General features: G+C 40.6%; 1 protein-coding gene across 2 annotated transcripts in view; it reads left to right on the forward strand.

The window, feature by feature from the left end:
* Positions 1-19,951, forward strand: part of hnrnpul1 (heterogeneous nuclear ribonucleoprotein U-like 1) — a 52,942-nt gene that overhangs the window by 11,580 nt on the left and 21,411 nt on the right. Inside the window, exons 4-9 of one of the 2 annotated variants that reach the window (XM_061826807.1) lie at positions 427-622; positions 14,549-14,622; positions 14,700-14,839; positions 16,316-16,415; positions 16,495-16,607; positions 16,675-16,938. In XM_061826807.1, the coding sequence (XP_061682791.1) occupies positions 427-622; positions 14,549-14,622; positions 14,700-14,839; positions 16,316-16,415; positions 16,495-16,607; positions 16,675-16,938 (887 nt within the window). Of the gene's footprint in view, positions 1-426; positions 623-2,175; positions 4,994-14,548; positions 14,623-14,699; positions 14,840-16,315; positions 16,416-16,494; positions 16,608-16,674; positions 16,939-19,951 lie in introns of those variants that run through there. The other variant, XM_061826806.1, reaches the window with a different exon arrangement.

The raw sequence follows: 19,951 nt of genomic DNA on the forward strand, positions 1-19,951 counted from the left end.
TGGTAGAAAATGGATGAGCGGCTTTATCTTGTAAGCAAAGCAAATTTATTTGTATCGCGCATTTCTTACATAAGATAACTCAATGTCCTTTACATGATCAAAAGGATTTTAATACAAAGTGATAAAACATTCAAAACAGGTAAAAAAAAACCCTCTATATTAAAAAAACAAAAGTACAATTAAAAACAATGTACAGTGCAAGAAGCATTAAAATTGGAAATACTCAAATTCTAGTCTGATCCAGGCATAAGGACTCAATTACTATTTATTAGCCAGGGTTTTGATGTTGTTCGTCCCATAATAGAGAGCTGAAGAAGGTATGCAAGAAAATGGGCATGTTGAATTTCAATTTCTCCATTAGAAATATAACATGTATTGGTCCATATATTGGCCAATGATGCTCACGTTCCTATTCCTTTATTATAGAAATAAAAGAAGAGATTAAAATCGAGGACGTCCCAGAGGCGGCTGGCGACGCTGTGCGAGTTGACCAAAAACACGGACAAGAAGGTGGAAGTTTGGGAGAACAGATGGAGTCCGAAAGAAGCGGACACCATGGCCGAAAGCGACCACATGAGGAGAGCAGGGGCTACAACTACTATGAGCATCGTGAGGAGAAGAGGTATTCATTCATAAGTTGACCAAAATTGAATGTCTGAAGAGGAAGTTTGATGGTCAGTTCTTTAAGCCAAGAGAGGCCCTCAGTGAAACTGCAACGTAAGGAGTCCACATTTAATAGAGTGGTGCCTTGAATTGCTAGTTATATTATATCCATGACCACCCACTTAACTCAAAAAATATAGGTTTCAAATCATCTTTCCCCATTGCATCAATGCATGTTTTTTTTTTCTGCATAGTGCTGGAAAGCTGACATGAATATTTTGACAGGACTTGCAGTAGTCTGTGTGTGCGTGTAAAATAAATAGTTGCGAGGACAGGCATGTGATCTGTAAGTGCACTGCTAAAATGTCTGTTTGTAATTGTATGGTTTTCTTCGATTTTCCCCTCACCACAACTGAGTTGAGTTTTTCCTCTGGCAGGGGCGTTGGCAGTGCTCATTGTGGGCTCAGGAAACAGTTCCATAACCTGTTTTTACATACTTTTCAGGATTAATGGTGCCTTCACAGATGTATAAATCACGCATGCTATGGGCACTAACACGCCACTACACAAATTGTCAGTCCATCTCTGATAAGCCTGAGCCCGGAAAAGATGGCTGTGTTTCTCGATGTTGTTGTATGGCTTTATTTTTGCATCGTACTGTTTTAACTTGATGTAGATGTAGCAACAAACTGACAATGGTTTCTGAGGTGTTCCCTCGCCCATGTGGCAATGTACTTTGATACTGATGCAGCTTTTAATCCATTGCTGGCTGTGGGTTTGTGGGTCAGAAATTCAGCAGTGGTTTTCAGCCTTGCTGTTTACATGCAGAGATTTCTCTGGATTTTCAGAATCTACTAATATTATGGACTGCAGATAATTCCTCAAAACAAAGTTGGAAAAGTCTTAAACTTCTGGACTATTTGCTCATCATTCACAAAGTGGAAACTTGTTCCACCCTTTCTTATGAACTCAGCCTTTTTATGAATGATCCCTTTATACTTAGAGACACTCAACTGTTTCCAGTCAACCTCTTCACGTGCAAAATGTTTCAGCTGTTTTTATGAGCATTCTTCAACTTTTCCAGTTTTTTGTTGATGCCCCTGTCCAAGCCTTTTAGGAATGTCTTGCAGGCATCAAATTCAACACGAGAGAATATTTGCTAACAGACAATAACGTTCATCATTTTGAACTTATCTTTTTTGATGTATTGTAGTTAATGTTGGTTGAAGGATTTGGAAAGCTTTGGATTCTGTATTTTAGGTTTTGCAGAATATCCCAACATAATTGGAATTGGGTTTATTATATTGCAGCTCACCTACAACGCGCTGCTATTTCATGTTTTGCGAAAATCTCAGCAATATTGCGACAATCTCTGATTTGTAGTCGTTTTTTTTTCTTAACTTTTTACATTACCATTGTCAACAAATACTGAGTAAAATGCAACAAAGGGTCAGAATGCATATAATTTTAATATTTAAGCAGTTTTGTGGTATTTTCAACCTCTTGGGTTCTGATGGGAGATATCCCAGACAGAACAACTCGCAGCATCATCACTTTTTGTTTCATTTTAAGCTCTACTACTATGGTGGCCCACAAGTATCCTGCATCTTCGAAGGTGTCTGGTCGTGTGCCTAAGCGCCACAGGAAGATGCTGACCATTCAGCAGAAGATACAACTCCTGGATATACTTCAGGAAGGATGGAGTTATGCAGCCGTAGCTCGCCATTACGGTTTAAACGAATCAACGATACGCTGCATCAAAAAAGATGAAAAGAAAATAAGAACCACTGCATCAGTTTCCTTCAACCTATCAGCAAAAAGGCTGGCAACCTCTCAAAACCAAGTCATTGTTCGGATGGAATCTGCGTTGGCCCTTTGGATCACAGACTGCAGGAAGAAAAATATTCATTTCGACATGAACATCAGAGAGAGAGCACAGCAGCTCTACGCCATGTTTGCAAATGCGGATGATGTTTGCAAAGAACATGGACGGTCTAAAGAATCTAAAGCCAGCCCCACTAAATTTGTGGCCAGTAAGGGTTGGTTTGTTAGATTTACAAATCGCTTCAATCTCAAGAACCTTTCACTGCATGGTGAAGCCGCTGCATCCATGGTTCAGAAAGCAGACAAGTACACAGAGACTTTCATGACTATTGTCAAAGGGGGAGGTTACAAGCCAGAACAAGTCTTCAACATGGATGAAACTGGCTTGTATTGGAAGAGAGTGCCTTCTTATTCGTTCATCACGAATGAGGAAGTGGGAGGCTCTGAATTCAAAGCTCAAAAAGAAAGATTGTGTCTGATAATGTGTGGCAATGCTGCTGGCCACATGATAAAGCCAGGACTAATTTATAAGTACAAGAATCCCAGGGAACTAAAGACCAAAACTAAAAAGCTGCTGCCAGTTTATTGGATGCATAGCTCCAAGGCTTTCATTTCTAAAGTCCTCGTTTGTAAATGGTTCCGCCAATGCTTCATTCCGGCAGTGAAGTTGTACTTTGCTGAGATGGGGCTACAATTCAAGGTGCTGTTGCTGATTGACAATGCAGAGGGCCATGCGCTGGACTTATCCTACGAAGGTGTGCGGATAGAGTTCCTCCCGCGACGCACATCACTGATTCAACCAATGGCTCAAGGCGTCATGCGTGCATTCAAGGCTCTGTACACACGAAACCTCCTAGAGCACCTCGTGGAAGCAATGGATTATGATGAAAACGTAACATTTAAGGTGTGTTGGCGTGATTACACAATTGCTTCGTGTCTTCAAAATATCCAAAAGTCTGTGAAGGAGATAAAAAAGAAAACAGTAAATTCTTGTTGGAAAAAGCTCTGGCCTAATTGTGTCCAGGACTATGAAGGTTTCTCTCCTGATGAGATTTGTAATATGGCTGTAGATGAGTCTGTGAAACTGGCTAAGCTGCTAGGAGAAGGCTTCGATGACATGACTTATGAGAACATCAATGACCTGGTCGATGCGCACTCAGGTCCACTGTCAGACGAAGACTTGATTGAACTCACAAATGATCCAAGCGAGGAGGAGGAAGACAAGGCTCCAGAAGAGGAAGTCGACTCCATTCTATCACTTGAACGGCTGGCAACAATGGTGAGAGTGGCTAAACAACTGCAGAGAATGGCAGAAGATTGGGATCCCCAAATGTCCCGGGCATTACAGTTTCAAAACTCCATTGACGGAGCTATTGAAGTCTATAAAAACCTTGCAGAGAAGAGTACCTGCAACAGTTTTCATTAATTCAAAGAAAGACAAAAGACAGGTCGATACCTTCAGCAGAAATTTCAAATCTAGTAACAACAGGGGTACCCCCTCTAAAGAGATGCCTGATGAAGAATGTGAAGCTACTGAGCTGTACATTTATGTACTCCTTGTCATCGGTTTAGTCACTACAGTCAATTAATCTTCACTGAAGTTAGGGATTTAAAAAAATAAAAATAAAAATTCTCAAAGGGAAATTCAACTCCCACTCAGATATATAAATGAATTTGCAAACATCACGCTGAACCAGATCTCACACGTATCTGCAAATTCATTGTGAAGCTCCACAGAAAATTGTGTTACAGTGTACCACTTGAGCCAGGTTGGTGTGGACAATGCTTTGCTCAAGGGCACTCGGCAAGCAGAAAGGTGTCTCTCCAACAATTACCTTGAATTTTTGTATTTTTACATTCTTGTCATACGTCATACTCAAGTCCTGGTAAGGACCGCACCTTAGTCACACTATATATCCACAATGGATATATATGTACATTGTGAAATTAGGTCGTCACACAATTTATTTTCATACCTTGTTTCCAGTGATTGTAACATGGCAGTAAAATGGCTCAAACGTAACAGAAAACTCATTCTTTATTCATCCTCCTGTTCATTGAAACCACTACTTGTCGTCTTCAGTATCTGAGTTGGAGAGCCTCAGAAAGTCTCTGTCACACTGTTTCAGTCTTTGTCGCACTTAGTCATTTTTATCTTGAGTTACTGTTGAAGTTGTGCTATTCCCCTCACTTAGCAGTCCATCTTTTCAAAATCCATTTATTGTAGATTCTTTCACACTGATCCGCACGTTTGAGTTCCACTTGCAGACCTCAGAAAAGGATGAGCTTCTTGTACAACGAGTTTTTGTGAAATATTTCTCCCCTGTCCTCATTCATACTTTCAACTCAGCAGAGTGTCGCTTGTAAAGCATGATTCACACTGAAGTTCAGTGGCTGAAAAAGGTTGTGCCTCCTGTAATCACAGCTGGAATTGAGTTTGATCTCTTGATGGCTCTTTTTATAGAATCTGTTGTATGGGCCCTCATCCAAAACAAGCAATGCTTTTTTTTTTGGGTGGGAAAATAATTCTCCTATCTACTGTTACCGAGCAGTCTTTTTTTTTTTTTTTTTTTAACCAGAAGTAGCTTCTTCTTCTTCTATACTTTTGGGGGAGTGTCTTCTACTGTTCCTTTTATAAATGTAATATTTTAACTGGTGATTTTACAAGATTTCTATTCTCTTTTTTTTGTAATCAATCATGTTTATATTTGTTTTGATGTCTTTGTAAAGCACTTTGAATCACCTTGTTGAATTGTGCTTTACAAATAAACCTGCCTTACCTACACCTGGAAGGTGCATGCCCAAACCCTAATACATTATAGGGAGCAGTCATGTTTTAACCATTACATTTGAAGTTTTGTTGCATGTTTAAACAGGGTTCATACGCGGCCCTAAAAGTCCCTAAAAACCCCTACATTTCTGAGGGTCCATTTAAGGGCCCCTAAAAGTCCTTAAAATTCACAGAAAACTGGTCAAGCCCTTAAAAATGCCTTAAATTAAAAAAAAATCAAAGAGAGGACCTCTACTGCCAAAATTCTCCCTAAAAAATTAATCTTTTATTTAAAAAAAATAGAGATCCGTCTGGTGTCCAAAACAGCCGGAAATTCCCAAGGGAAGTCATTGTGTTCACATTTTTCTTATTGTCGCCATCTTGTCGTTGATATTCCATTGTTTGTTTTTGTGAGAAGGCATTTCACTGTCTTCATAGCATAGTTCTTTGATTGATCCAATAAGAATACTTGTATCATGGGGAAGTACATTTTTCAAGATGCTTGGGTTGAAAGTAAAGAGTTTTGGAGCTGGATTCGTCGAGATCCAAAATATCAGCACGTTCTACTGTCATCTGTGCAAACAGTTACCAGCTTGGAAAGATGGGTGTCAAAGCACTGGAGTCGCACCAGAAAAACAGGAGAAACGCTGATCTGGCGAAGACTGTCTCATCTTCTGTTAGTATGAATCTGTTTCTGTCAAAATATCAAGATAATTAAGCATCAACTTCAGGCAGTAGTAGGGATAAACCAAGCACCAGTACTGGCAGTGCATGCGCACCGACAGTTGTCCAGACATCGACTTCAACTAGCCAGAAGTCAGGCTCTGTGAACGTAGTTGAATACACGAAAACAGACTCATTAAAGGGAGAGATCGTGTGGACTTTAAACGTGATCTGCACCCATTACAGTTACATATCTTGTGAAAATAATTCAAAAGTGTTTGCAGTCATGTTTCCAGACAGTGATATTGCTAAAAACTACCACTGTCATATCAATGAGAACTACCACAAGGCGTGACAGGTGATCACCGTGACAGGTACTGAGGTAATGGAACCTTTGATGAACCAATAATGGTTGATGGCACCATTGGGTGAGTCTTTTTTCCTTAATCTTGATTTGCCACGATGGCCCTAAATTTTTCGTGTCGGCCCCTAAAAAGCCCTTAAATTTTTTTGGGTCACAGCGAGTGTGAACCCTGTTGAACTTATAGGTGCAAGTGACGAAAAACCCCAAACATTTTGTCTGCATCGTTTCATAGCCTGCACAGGTTCACAGTGCTGGGAAAAAAGTAGCAGCTTGTAGTCTGGAAAATACAGTACATTTCTTACCATTTTTATGTAGCGTTGACCTTGTCACAAAGGGTTGGCAAGGAGTGGGTAGGAAAAGACGGAATAGCATTATGCTAATTGCTTAAGTATCGTGTCATGTAGTCTCAAAACACTGAAATAAGTGTATAGGGTCACATAGGTCCACCTGGAACTGTATTATTGCAGAGTAACTTAATTTGAACAATAATATAACTGCATTCAAAATTTCCACACCATAGAGATTTTTTCATGACAATGGAATGTTGAAATCAGTTTGATTCAGGCTGTAGCTGCGTCTGCCATTACAAGGTTGATGAAATAAGATTCTCCTGGTCTGCCTTACACTTGCAAGCCTTCACTCTGGATAGTTATGTTCTTCAGATGGTATAAGGCAGTTTTCATTATTTTATATGAAAGTCAAGTTGGAGTCCCAAGGTTTCTGACTAGGATTTTGTTTTTTTAAATAGTTAGTCCAGATATTTAGTACCAGCAATGCACAGGAGGGGTTCAAGAACTGACCCTAAGGGCACCCCATATTTCATTGCTATTTATTGAGATTGAGCACTTCTTAATGTTACAAAGTAACACCTTTCCTCCAGGTAGGACTTGAACTTAGAGGTTTAAAAGATAAAACTAGACTATTTAAATCTCTAAGCGGTGGGTGGGGGTGCGCGAGGTGACATGATCAACCCTGGGCCAAGTGATGAAAGTGAACATAGGTCACGCTGCTATGTACCACTGACAAATCCGGCTCAATGGAATTCAGCGAACCTGGCCTACATTCCTTTGCGTGGTTACCATCTCGATCCACACAGAGCAGCAGAGCCTCATCTCTAGATTCTCCAGAAAGACATTAAGGTAAGCCCAATCTTGCTAGCTAGCCAATTTTTTGCTTTGATAAAGGAGTAGAAGGTGTAATGGACCATATGCACAGAAACATATTAAGCAATTATGGTTATATGGTTAGGTGTCATCAGTTTCCACTGAATGACCATATGTTTAAAAATTCTGTGAGCCGTTTGACAGAAAAATAACGTTCGTTAAATGTATGATATCGTGACGTTTTGTAAAACGTACATTCATTAGTTGCGTGCTGGATTGTTTGAAGCCCGAAAGTTCATTGCGAGTTTTTACTTTTTAAAGACCGCGATAGCTCCTTCATTGAACACTGCGGTGTACCGCCCGCTTGTTCAGCAATTGAACTCGGCTTTTTATTTTTACACGTTTAACAGTGACCTGGTACCGCAAAGGAGATTGGAAGTTAACTTTCGCCGAAAAAATTTCACCATCTCAGCAAGAGTCGACGGTGGTCGAAGCTCCGTCTCCTTCCCCACTTGGTGCTGCTCGGGTCCTGCTGGTCGAGCCAGTCATTCCGTCACAAAACTCCAGTCATGGGCTCGAGAAACTCGAGACGTGGGAACATTATCCTGCCAGTCGTATATGCTTGTCATGTTTTGTTTTTTCCCGTAAACTAAATTTCGTTGTATCTGCACCACACAATGGCAATAAATTATTTCTATTCTATTTATGTTCAATCTTTATGTACAGCACTTTGTTACAGCTGTTGGTTTGTGTTCTACAGGTACATCTCAATAAAAATACGCTAGAAAAGTTTTCCCCTACGCCCAACTTTCTTGTTTTTATATCAAGTCAAGCTTTATATAGATTCTTCAAACCTTGGGAAAATACTTTTTAGATAGCATATTCTTGTCTAATTTTTAAAATTTTTTTTTCTTCGTTACATAATTTTTCTAGAGATCATAAATTGGGGATTTTGTTTCGTGTAAGATAGGATTAAAAACTATACCTATCTACTAAAAAAAAAATTAAAACTGCGTATTATATCTACACGAGTTTCACTTAATTGAACTACATCAATTGATCTGTCACGTTATAATTTATTGAGATGTACCCTATAAACCAAATTTAATTGAGTCGCGTTTTAAATATTAATCTGTGCATGTGTAAGTACATATACGACTGCATGTACTGTGAAACTGCACATGCCACAAATAAAATATGGATCCTTTCATCACTACGCTAATAGTTGGATATCAGTACCAATTATAAAGGTAATACGTTAACAGTAACATATCCTACTTTCCATGAGACAGGCAAGTTTACTTTGAAGCGATTGTCATCATCGTTATGCGTTTACTTGCGGATGCCACTTTAACACAAGTGCTGCGTGCATAGAGTCCATTGCATTGATTTGACCCATCAACTTCCACCCGACCACCCCTCCTCTCCTTCAACTCATGTCATATTAAAGCAGTTTTGTCTCACACTTGTTCTGATGTGAAGGAATTTTCCATTTTACAGATTGTACCCAGGAGAGGTCACGTTCCAGTTGGCAGGCTGAAGATGGAAGGTAAAAAGCTCTTCTCCACGTCACATAGTGCAATAAGAATAGTGCAAAGAAAAATGGTAATTGTATATATTTGTATGATTTACAAGTCCTGGATTAAGCAGAGATTCCACTTCTATTCCTGTTAGGAGGCATAAGGAAGGTAAAATATATTTCTGCACGTTGTAGCATCAATTTTTTAAAGGTATGTTTATGGTAATTAATATTTCTACCATTTACAGGTCAGATATGGAGAAGAGCCTTTGAGGAAGATTGTGACTGGTATGAAGCTGACTGGCAACCAAATAAATTCTGCTTCACTGCAACTCCTGGACCCCGGAGTGCTGCTGCAGAAATGGATTTCAATCTGCCATATGACTTTCTGGAGTTGTTCTTAATTGACGAGCTGCTCCAACATATTGCGGATCAAACCAACCTGTATGCGACTCAGTATTTTCAAGCACAGTCTGAGAGGTTGCCACAAAGCAGAGTTCATGCGTGGGAACTGGTGTCAGTCCCAGGGCTGAAAGCTTTCTTTGCACTCTTTTCTCACCGGTTATGTTAAAAAGCCAAGCATTGCACTTTACTGGAGTGTGGATGAGGTATACGTAACCTCATTTCAGAAAAACTATGTCAAGGAACAGATTTCAAATTAACTGGCAATTCCTTCAATTCAAAGATCACAAATTACAGCATGATGCTGACAAATTGTACAAAAGCCCCCCAGTGTTTGAATACATTGTGAAAAGTTCAAGGAGATGTATCAACAGAGGCAAAACATTCGCGTTGAGGGTATGATGCTGTGGCGAGGGCGTGTATCTGACTGTACAACCCAAAAAAGCCTGTGAAATATGGAATCAAATCCTACATACTATGTAACTCCGCCACAGGGTACTGCTTCAATAGGCAGCCTGATATTGGGAGAAGCTCGTACTATGTCAGAGATAGTTTTCTCTCTATTTGATCCTCTGGAAGGTCAAGGTTATACAGTACATTACATATGGATGATTCCTACAATTCTGTAGCACTGTGCGAGGAAGATTAGGTGGGTATGAGTTGGGGGTGGGAAAAAAAGTTGTGCGACACAAAGAGAGGGTGATGGTAGTAGCCTGGCAGGACAAGCAGTTATTGAGAATGGTGACAACTTGCCACCAAGATAGGATAAAGAAGGTTAAGGTTTTGCAGAAGGGACACAAAGATGAGGGTTGTCATTTCAAGCCATTGTGTGTTGTTGCGTTCAACTCTTCCATGCATGGAGTAAATACTTTGGACCAAAACATTGCATACTATCCTTTCATCCGAAGATCACTAAATTGATCCAAGAAGTTTATAGCCTATCTGTTTCAACTGTGTATGGTTAATTGCCTATGTTCCCTACAGAGCCAGAAATCCAGGGTAGTTGAAACCCCTTTTGGAGTTCATGCGCAGTGAAGTGAAGTCGTGAATTGTAAAATATGTGCTGGTACAGATAAAAAATGAGAAGTTGCAGGTGAGATGTGTGGGAGCTTTGAGGGAACTCGGCGTCTACAGAGCCACCATGTAAAACTGACGGAGATAGGAGACTAGATGGAGGGTTTGGCAAACAGACTTGAATACCTGATCCCGGTTTGCAAGAAGTTAAGACCGTCAAGGGTTTGTGCTCGTCGCAGCGATACCAGATTGTGGTGCGCTTCCTGTTGTGTCCCCTTGCATGTAGTACAGTGTTTAAAGCCCAAGTGTCATCCCTATAAACATTCTAAAATAGATATTGTAATGAAAAATACATATAACATTATTCACTTCAATGTCTACACAAAAAAATAAATGTGAGCATCATCCATGCGCAAAGTTGCAAAAGTGTCATTCTACGATATCCAAGTGGTGTCCATATTGGCTGCATCCTCCGTCTGTGACGTCACCCGGAGATGAGCCATCGCAGCCGGCTGGTGTGGCTTATGACAGAACCGAGCGATGCTGCTTTAGGGGGTTGTTCATAGCTGCCGCAGTACGTGATGAACACCGTCTTTACTGCGCGCACACGGTTGAGTGAGGCATTCTTGGCTGGGTTCTTCAGATTTTCCGCCGTCTGTTCAGCAGCCCGACGCGCACATTGACATATTTTGTACGTGGATCTTTTGTTACGTTATGAGAGACAGATTACGTGGTCCGCCCCAAACTTATTTTTAGTAGCTGTATACACACCTACCTCTTATTTGAAACCCACTAAGCTCTCGTCCTCTGCATCTGTGCAATCCATTTTTCACAACGAACCGGGTCTCTTGCAAACTTATGAAGGGTAAATCCATTCTCCCGAGTGTTCAAGCAACGTCCAGCAATGCAATGAGCCACCATTTTGGCTAACACGAAGGAACAACGTGCTTCCTTCACGCAGGTAAAACTAATGGAAACAAACGAGTCCACGAGGGGGCGCCGCTGTCCTTTACGTCACTTCCTGCTTCTTCTCGAAAACAAATCCCTTGAGGATTTTCATGGTGGGAGTTACAATAAGCTGTATACGTCACAATCATGTTTTGTGGTGGGGGAAAAAAAACACATGGGCCCATATTGGCTGACTTTTTTTCATTAATAACACACTAAAAATCATCCAATTCATGACAGTAGCCCCTTAACAGATTACCACACAAAGTTGAACTACTCTGTGTAAAGGTGAAAACGTTTTTTTTAAATATAGGTGTGACACTAAACTGATTCATTAAGGGTTTTTTTTCCCATGTAAAAATTGTGCTAAGGTTTGTAAATAAAAAAAGACCCTTGTGTTGTTTAGTCTTTTAGAGTAGTGGTTCCCAACCAACAATAGTGTGCCGTTGGAAAACAAATTTTACTTTATTGGTCAAAAAATGCTTACCAACAAGTAATTTATATTCATCTGTTTGTGCTAGTCAGGCATAGTGACAGACGACAAATACTATTCCATTAGATGGCAGGAAGTTCATACAGTAATGTATCCAGTTTGACATTTTTGTTTGTTGTTGTGCCATAAGATTTTTCAATTGCAGACTGGCTTGGCTTAATGAAACTTACAAGTAAGTCACTGTTATAGAGGAATCCAATGGTCTGATGTTTGCTGTGTCATAAACGTGAAAGATAATGGCATCAATCACTTTTACATGCCACCTTGCTGGGTGAACATTTTGCAGCTTCAACGAACGTGATAATTTGGCGTTGATAGTAGACTGGAGAATCCATACATGCAAATTATTCGCTTGTCTGATCTTTTTTGAGGGGTAGGTGTTGTCATCAGAGGGTGTTTCATACCCTTTAAATGCTGGCATTAAGGTCTTTTCCACAATCCACCTTCCACATATGTGTAATTTCTGGATATTATTCCGCTGTGGACTAAGCTACGCATGTGTCAGCCGGGTGTTCTGCCTGTTTTCCAGGGACCTGCTTTTAGATTAGTCACAGGAGTTTACGAGACCAGAGAAAAACACTTCTGCCTCTTCTGTAGTTGAAATGTAATGGTACTTTTACTTCATTACAATGATCTATGTGTCACTTACTGATTTTTTTTTTTTTTATTTTTATTTGTGAAAATTTTAAAATTTATTTGTTCGCATGACTACGGGTTTGATTTCCACATTGTAAGCTGTTTGCGCCAATCCCATAAGCTATTAGCGTTTATGGCTAATTTCACCAATCAAATGTCAGAAATTCATGACCTCATACGGAAGGTCGTTATCATACCAATGTTGTGGCTTTACATTTTGACAAATAGCTTTCATGTATTATTTGTCTGGCATGGTTTGCCCAAATATGGCAGAACGTAGCTTATTTTGAGAAAACACCTCGCAGTAAATGGTGGATGTTTTATTGTAGTTTTAGCTGTGTACACACACACCAATACCAGAATTTGCACAATTTGTGTTTTTATTTGTGTTGTGGTTAAGAAATCTGAAGGTACTCGCTATTTACTCAATACTTCAATACTTTATTTCACTGTGTACTTATTACTCAAGTAATTATTGGACCACTACATGAGTCACATTGTCAAGCAACTTCTCTTGAATACAATATTTGGTTACACTACCCACCTCTGGAGGAGACAATACTCTATTGCTACTCTTACCTTTAAGCATCATTTTTTGATCATCCAATCACCTAGTGTCATATTTGTTGCATTGGTCTTTTGTATTTTTGCGTTTAGGTACTGTGGGTTATGGACCCTGCGGAACCGTGATTTACACCTAACAGTGACGAGATGACGATCTAGTACATTTTGTATTGGGAAAGGTGGCTGCATTAACCTAGTCTATGGATGTTAATGTTCTATGGAAGTTAATGTTCAATGTATTAAGTGACACGCCGTTGTTAGGGATTGTCACAACAAAGAATGAACAAAGTTCAAATTCAGAAATGGTCAATACAAACACTTAATATTTTCCTGGAGGATCCTGTGCTATTACCCTTTTAAACTAGTAATGGTAAAAAATAAAAGTTAGACTGATTTTAGTTGGTTTTCCAGACTGCGAGTGCTTAAAGAGGAGCTATAGCACATCTTGAAGCAGGCATCAGGAGCTGCTTGAGATGGCGCTGGCTTAATGGCTTTGGAGGCCATAACAAAACGCGAAGAAATGAGGCAAATATAATTTTAAATTACTCATGTACTTCAGAAGTGTACATGTTTCTGTGTGAAGTTTTATTTTGCCCTGTTGTACTATTCAGTCTTCTAGATTGCACAATTTATTTTATGATTTAAAAAAAATTCCTGCCCATATCCCCCAATGTATTTTTTGGCTTATGCCTTTGTTGTTTGCACGTTTTCAATCAAAATTTCTCTGTAAATAAGCATCTTTGAAAATTGATTTTAAGCAAACTCATTTATTATTTGAAATGAGTGAACTCTAGTTCAGGGGTGGTCAATCCGCGGCTCTTGAACCGCATACGTCTCAGCCCGTTTTCATGTGGCTCTTATGAAAGCATATCGAAATTTAGGTTTTTTGCACGCGCACTATGTTTAAGTTCATAACGGTATTTTCTGAAAACTGGCATTGAATGAAAATGTCTTGAAGTTTATCAGTTGAATTGCGATCTGCTGAGAAATTGATTTGTTATTGCAAGGAAAAAAACAATAATTCAACTCACTCCACGCTAACGTCAGAATCCGCTTTATTGGCCAATTATGTAAACAACTCTCGAAGAATTTCTCAGTAGTTGGAGCTGCCCTAGTATGACATGACATACATGTTTAGTGTGGGGGGGGGGGTCAATTGACTGAAGGTTTTTTTTTGTTGTTTTTTTTTAAATCACAGTTGTACGCGGACTTGGAATTTTTGAAAACGACTGAACCTCACAGTCACAAGTTGGTAACAAAAAAATTTATCTGCCTGGACTAACACACCATGTGAAAGAACTGCTTTAATTGGCAACAATGGATTACAAGCTGGATTTGAAAAAGATTGTTCAAGGCAAGGAATGTGAAAGATCCATCCATCCCCACTAATAAAAGTCAAGAGTAAAAGAAATATTTTTGTTTTTGTTTGTGGACTTGATTTAAGTGAGAGTTTTTGTGTGAGAGCACGCAATTTTCATCTTTTAAAACCTAGTTTCTCAAAATGAGTTAAAGGATGAATTTGTCATCTATGGGTGTTGAAAGGTCAGTCAAAATCATCTGAAACTGCTGGCAGCCAATAAGGAAACAATTGTTCCTTTTTGCAATCTGTTTAACCCATACCTCGTCCTATGCCAATATTCTTAAGGTCTCGCACACCACAGCCACCTGCTGAAGATGAGGAAGAGAACATTGATGACACACTTGTTACTATTGACACATGTAAGTGTTAAGATGAATCCTAAATATATATATTTTTTTCTAGGATTTATTAACTGTCCGCTTTGTCTTGGTTTCAGACAACTGTGATTTGCACTTCAAAGTGTCCCGGGATCGCTACAGTGGCTACCCGCTGACCATTGAAGGCTTCGCCTACTTGTGGGCAGGAGCACGGGCCACCCATGGGGTCACCTGTGGACGCGTGTGCTACGAAATGAAGGTAATTTTGACTACTTTACTCCCCCCACCCTAAAAAAACTTAAAAATTGTAACAATTATGTCTGGAAAACATTTTTTTGACTGGATTTACAAGATACAAAGTAGTTCTTTGAGACATGGTATGTACCTAAAAATAACAGGATAGGTAACAAAAGATAGTCTGTGAATCGGTGGATTTGCTAATGTTGAACTCTGAATATGCAAGGGTTACCTCGTATTTCTGATGGGAGGCTAGACTCAGGACAGAATTAAGTATCTGCGAGCAACAGTATGGTGTCATTCCTAGAAAGAGTACTACAGATGCACTATTTTGCATTGAGGATTCTCGTGGAAAACTACAGAAAAGGTCAGAAGGAGCTACATTGTAGACCTAGAGAAAGCCTATGACAGAGTACCTAGAGAGGAACTGTAGTACTGCATGCGCAAGTCTGGTGTGGTGGTGAAATATGTTAGTACAAGACATGTATGAGGGCAGCAGAACAGCGGTGAGATATGCTGTTGGTGTGTCAGAAGAATTTAAGGTGGAGGTGGGACTGCATCAGGGTTCCACACTGGGCCCCTTCCTGTTTGCGGTAGTAATGGATACCCTGACAGACGAGGCTAGACTGGATTCCCCTTGGACCATGATGTTCGCAGATGACATTGTGATCTGCAGTGAAAGCAGGGAACTGGCGGAGGAACAGTTACAGGAAAAGTTAGAAAGTACTCACTGGAAAGGAGAGGAATGAAGATTAGCCGAAGTAAAACAGAATATATGTGTGTGAATGAGAGGGACGGAGGAGGAAGAGTGAAGCTCCAGGGAGAAGTCATAGTGAATGTGGACGGCTTCAAATACTTGGGGTCTACAATACAGAACAATGGAGAGTGTGGTAAGGAAGTGAAGAAACTGGTCCAAGTGGGGTGGAACAGTTGGCGGAAGGTGTCTGGTGTTCTACCTGACAGAAGAGTCTCCGCTAAGATGAAGGGCAAAGTTTATAAAACAGTGGCGAGGCCGGCCATGATTTACGGATTAGCGACAGTGACCCTGAAGAAACAACAGGAAGCAGAACTTGAGGTAGCAGAATTGAAGATGCTGAGGTTCTCGCTTGGTGTGAACAGGTTGGATAGGATTAGAAATGAGCTCAGTAGAGGGACAGCCAAAGTTGGATGTTTTGGAGACAAGGCGTGAGAGAGCAGACTTCGATGGTTTGGAGATGTTCAGAGGTGAGAGAGTGAGTATGTTGGTAGAACAGTGCTGAGGATGGAGCTGCCAGGCAAAAGAGCGAGAGGAAGACCAAAGAAAAGGTTGTTGGATGTTGTCAGGGAGGACATGAGGACAGTGGGTGTTAGAGAGGAGGATGCACGAGATAGGCTTAGATGGAAAAAGATGACACGCTGTGGCGACCCCTAACGGGACAAGGCGAAAGAAGAAGAATCTCTTGTTTCTGATAAATAAAAGTGTTTTTTATGGCTTGACCTACTGGATGTTTGTCTTCAGATTAATGAGGAAATTCCTGTCAAGCACCTTCCCAGTTCAGAACCGGACCCGCATGTGGTCCGTATCGGATGGTCCCTCAACCACTGCAGCACTCAGCTTGGTGAGGGCATGGAGATTGAAAATAGACTTCAAAAAGACACTTTTACTCTGACATGTGCTGACCTTAATTCTCATTTTAGGAGAGGAGCCCTTTTCCTTTGGCTATGGAGGAACTGGAAAGAAATCATCAGACTGTAAATTTGCTAACTATGGGGAGAAGTTTGGGGAAAATGATGTCATCGGCTGTTACATAGTAAGTGAAGTTTTATATCCCTCAACAGCTTTATCCTAAAAGCTTACATCAACTGTGCTGTTGCTAGGACTTTGACCAAGGTGAAGAGGTGGAGATGGGATACTCAAAGAATGGTGTGGCGCTCGGTGTAGCATTCAAGACCACCAAGGAGGCGTTGGCGGGCCGCGCGCTCTTTCCCCATGTGCTGGTGAAGAACTGCGCTGTGGAGTTCAACTTCGGACAGAAGCAGCCTTACTTCCCCCCACCTGAGGGCTTTACCTACATCCACAGTGTGGCCCTGGAGGACAAGGTCAGAGGCACCAAAGGACCTGCTAGCAAAGGCGAATGTGAGGTAAGACAGGAAGAAAACGTCACGTCGTCTGTGTCCTACATCACTGGTATAGATAGATGAACACATTGTTTTAAGGCTGTCTTTCATATTGATGCGTCGAAATTCATCATTTTAAGGAAGTTCTATTCATGACGTCACTTTATTTTGTAAAACCAAATTATTTTTATACATTTTTCAGTAAATTAATGTAATTACATCAGTTTTGGCCTTTCAAACCCCTAAAATGTTAGGTGGTGAAACTGTCAAAGCTAGGTAGGAGACTGAGAAAACTAGCGTATTCTCCAGACTACAGAGGGCACCAGACAATAGGTTGCGCCCACTCTGCGCAGCGGTTTTTTCCCTTCCATACATTAGTGGCGGACTGTACGCTGCAGATATACCATACGTACCGGTACGTTGTGAAATTCGAATTTCTCATACTTTGTAAATGTTTATTTACATACTTTGGTTCCAAACATTGACTGTAACATGCCAGGCATTAAAACGGCTTAAACAGACGTCCAAAGTCTGGCCCGGAAGCCAAATACATGGTCAAATTTCATCCGGCCCGCAATTTCTGTCATAAAATCCATAAAGTCTGGCCAGCAAGTAGACTTAATGCATAAGGCAGCGGTACTGTTACCTGCATATGGCGTATCTTACACAATAAATGCCGTTCCTCTTTTACCCACTAGAGGACAGCAGCCAGTGTGACTCTTTGCCCCCAAATTTTTTAAAATGGCGACAACAAAAAAAAGGAAAGTTGACTACGAGGGCTGACGCGTCAAGGATGGGTGGAAATTAGACTATTTCTTCACTGAAATATGCAAGAACTGTCTCTGCCTCATTTGCAACGAGACGGTGTGTGTTTCTTTCGGCTTGTCCCTTTCGGGGTCGCCACAGCGTATCATCTCAGATGGACACATATATACGTTTGGCACAATTTTTACGCCGGATGCCCTTCCTGACCCAACCCTTCTCAGGGAGTGGAGACGGTGGCTGTTTTTAAATAGTTCAATGTCAAGTGACATTACCAAATGAGACATGCTCACGTATACAATATGATCATAGGGAAGGAACGGGTCAAGAAACTGAAGCAACTTGAAAGTAGTTTAATCTCAATGGAATGGAAATTGGACTATTTCTTCACTGGAATATGCAAGAACTGTCTCTGCCTCATTTGCAACGAGACGGTGGCTGTTTTTAAAGAGTTCAATGTCAAGTGACATTACCAAATGTGACATGCTCCTGTATACAACATGATCATAGGGAAGGAACGCGTCAAGAAACTGAAGCAACTTGAAAGTAGTTTAATCACAAGCAGCAATATTTTGGAATAGCCCCAGACTCAAATGACAATGCGACAAAGGCTAGTTATGAGGTAGCCGAGCTGATCGCAAAGCATTGCAAACCTTTCACTGAGAGCGAATTTATCAAAGCCTGGGTGATGACTATGGTGAAGAAAATCTGTCCTGAGAGGCAGCAAGAGTTTGCTAAAGTTTGCCTGGAACGTAACATCGTTGCATGCAGGATTGAAGAAGTGTCATCAGACATCAAAAAACAATTGAGAGTCAGAGGAAAGACGTTTGACTTTTTTTCGCTAGCTTGTGGCGAAAGCAGAGTTGCTCAGTTACTTATTTTTTTGAGAGGAGTCGACAACGAAATGAACGTTACTGAAGAACTACTTGACGTTAAGACCCTGAAAAACCAAACGAGAGAAAAAGCCTTATTCTCTTCTGTTTGCACTGCTGCGGAGGACATGAAACTCTCGTGGAATAAAATTTCTGTGATTATTACAGATGGTGAACCATCCATGACTGGCAAACAAAGTAGATTAAGAACACTAATAAGTAACAAAGTAAGTTAAGAAATGGGTAAAGCTGTAAAACTCCATTGCATCATTCATCAGCAAGTTCTGTGTGCTAAATATCTCCAATACGAACATGTTATGAAACCGGTGATAAAGGCTATTAACTATATGTGCTCAAGAGCACTATGCCATGGTCAGTTTCTAAGTGAGATTCATGCGGAATATGGAGATGTCTTATCACATTGACGTGAGATGGCTGAGTCGGGGTTCTGCACTGTCACGCTACTACTACTATCTTCGGCAAGAAATCGTTGAGTTTCTGGCTGAAAAAGGACAACCTATGCGAGAACCAAGTGACCCTATGTGGCTGGCTGATTTGGGGTTTCTCGTTGATATTATAAAGCACCTTAATCTCCTCAACATCAGTCTCCAGGGACCAAACGCAGTCATAAGACAACTATATTCACACATCAAAGCCTTTGAGACCAAGCTGCAACTGTTTGAAAGACACCTGTCGTCAACCCAACCCAATACTCCACACTTTTTAGAGCTGTGAGTAATCATGACAAGATTCCCACAGTGCACAAATGAGGCAGTACGCATCACATATCTAATCTCTGGTTGGAGAGTTTGAACAACACTTTAAAGATTTTGCGGCTATCAAGAAGATCACTCTCTTTTCCTCACCTTTCTCCGTGGACATATATGATGTTCCAGACCATTTGCAGCTGTAGCTCATTGAGCTTCAGTGTGACACAGAGATCCGCGGTCGGCAACAGCATCTTTCTCTCGGCAACTTTTACTGACAGCCTGATAAGGGCAGTTCACGATTAATGGATGTAAGTCTCAATGCCCGCGTGAAGCTTAAACTAACGATGTATGAAGCACCAGAAGTCGCATTCATGGTTAGTACTTTTGTCATCATTGCTTAGCAACAGCGTAACAATGTTTAAAAGAATTCAGTTATTGTACACTAAAGGTGTTGGTCTTGCATAAATGTGCAAATACACCTGTATTTAGTTTTAAAAATACTATATGGTTCTTTTGAAATTACCTTTTAAAATATTTGGCATTTATGGCTCACTCAGTCAAAAAGGTTCCCGACTCCACCTCAAGGCTCCAGGTTGTCCAACTTAAGTTCGCAAATGAGAACAGTCATTGAAGACAAGTCTGGTTATCGACAGGAAATGGAGAGACTGACGCTTTGGTGTGGCCAACACAACT

This window comes from Syngnathoides biaculeatus, chromosome 8 (genome assembly GCF_019802595.1).
Source record: "Syngnathoides biaculeatus isolate LvHL_M chromosome 8, ASM1980259v1, whole genome shotgun sequence".
Classification (NCBI taxonomy): Eukaryota; Metazoa; Chordata; class Actinopteri; order Syngnathiformes; family Syngnathidae; genus Syngnathoides; species Syngnathoides biaculeatus.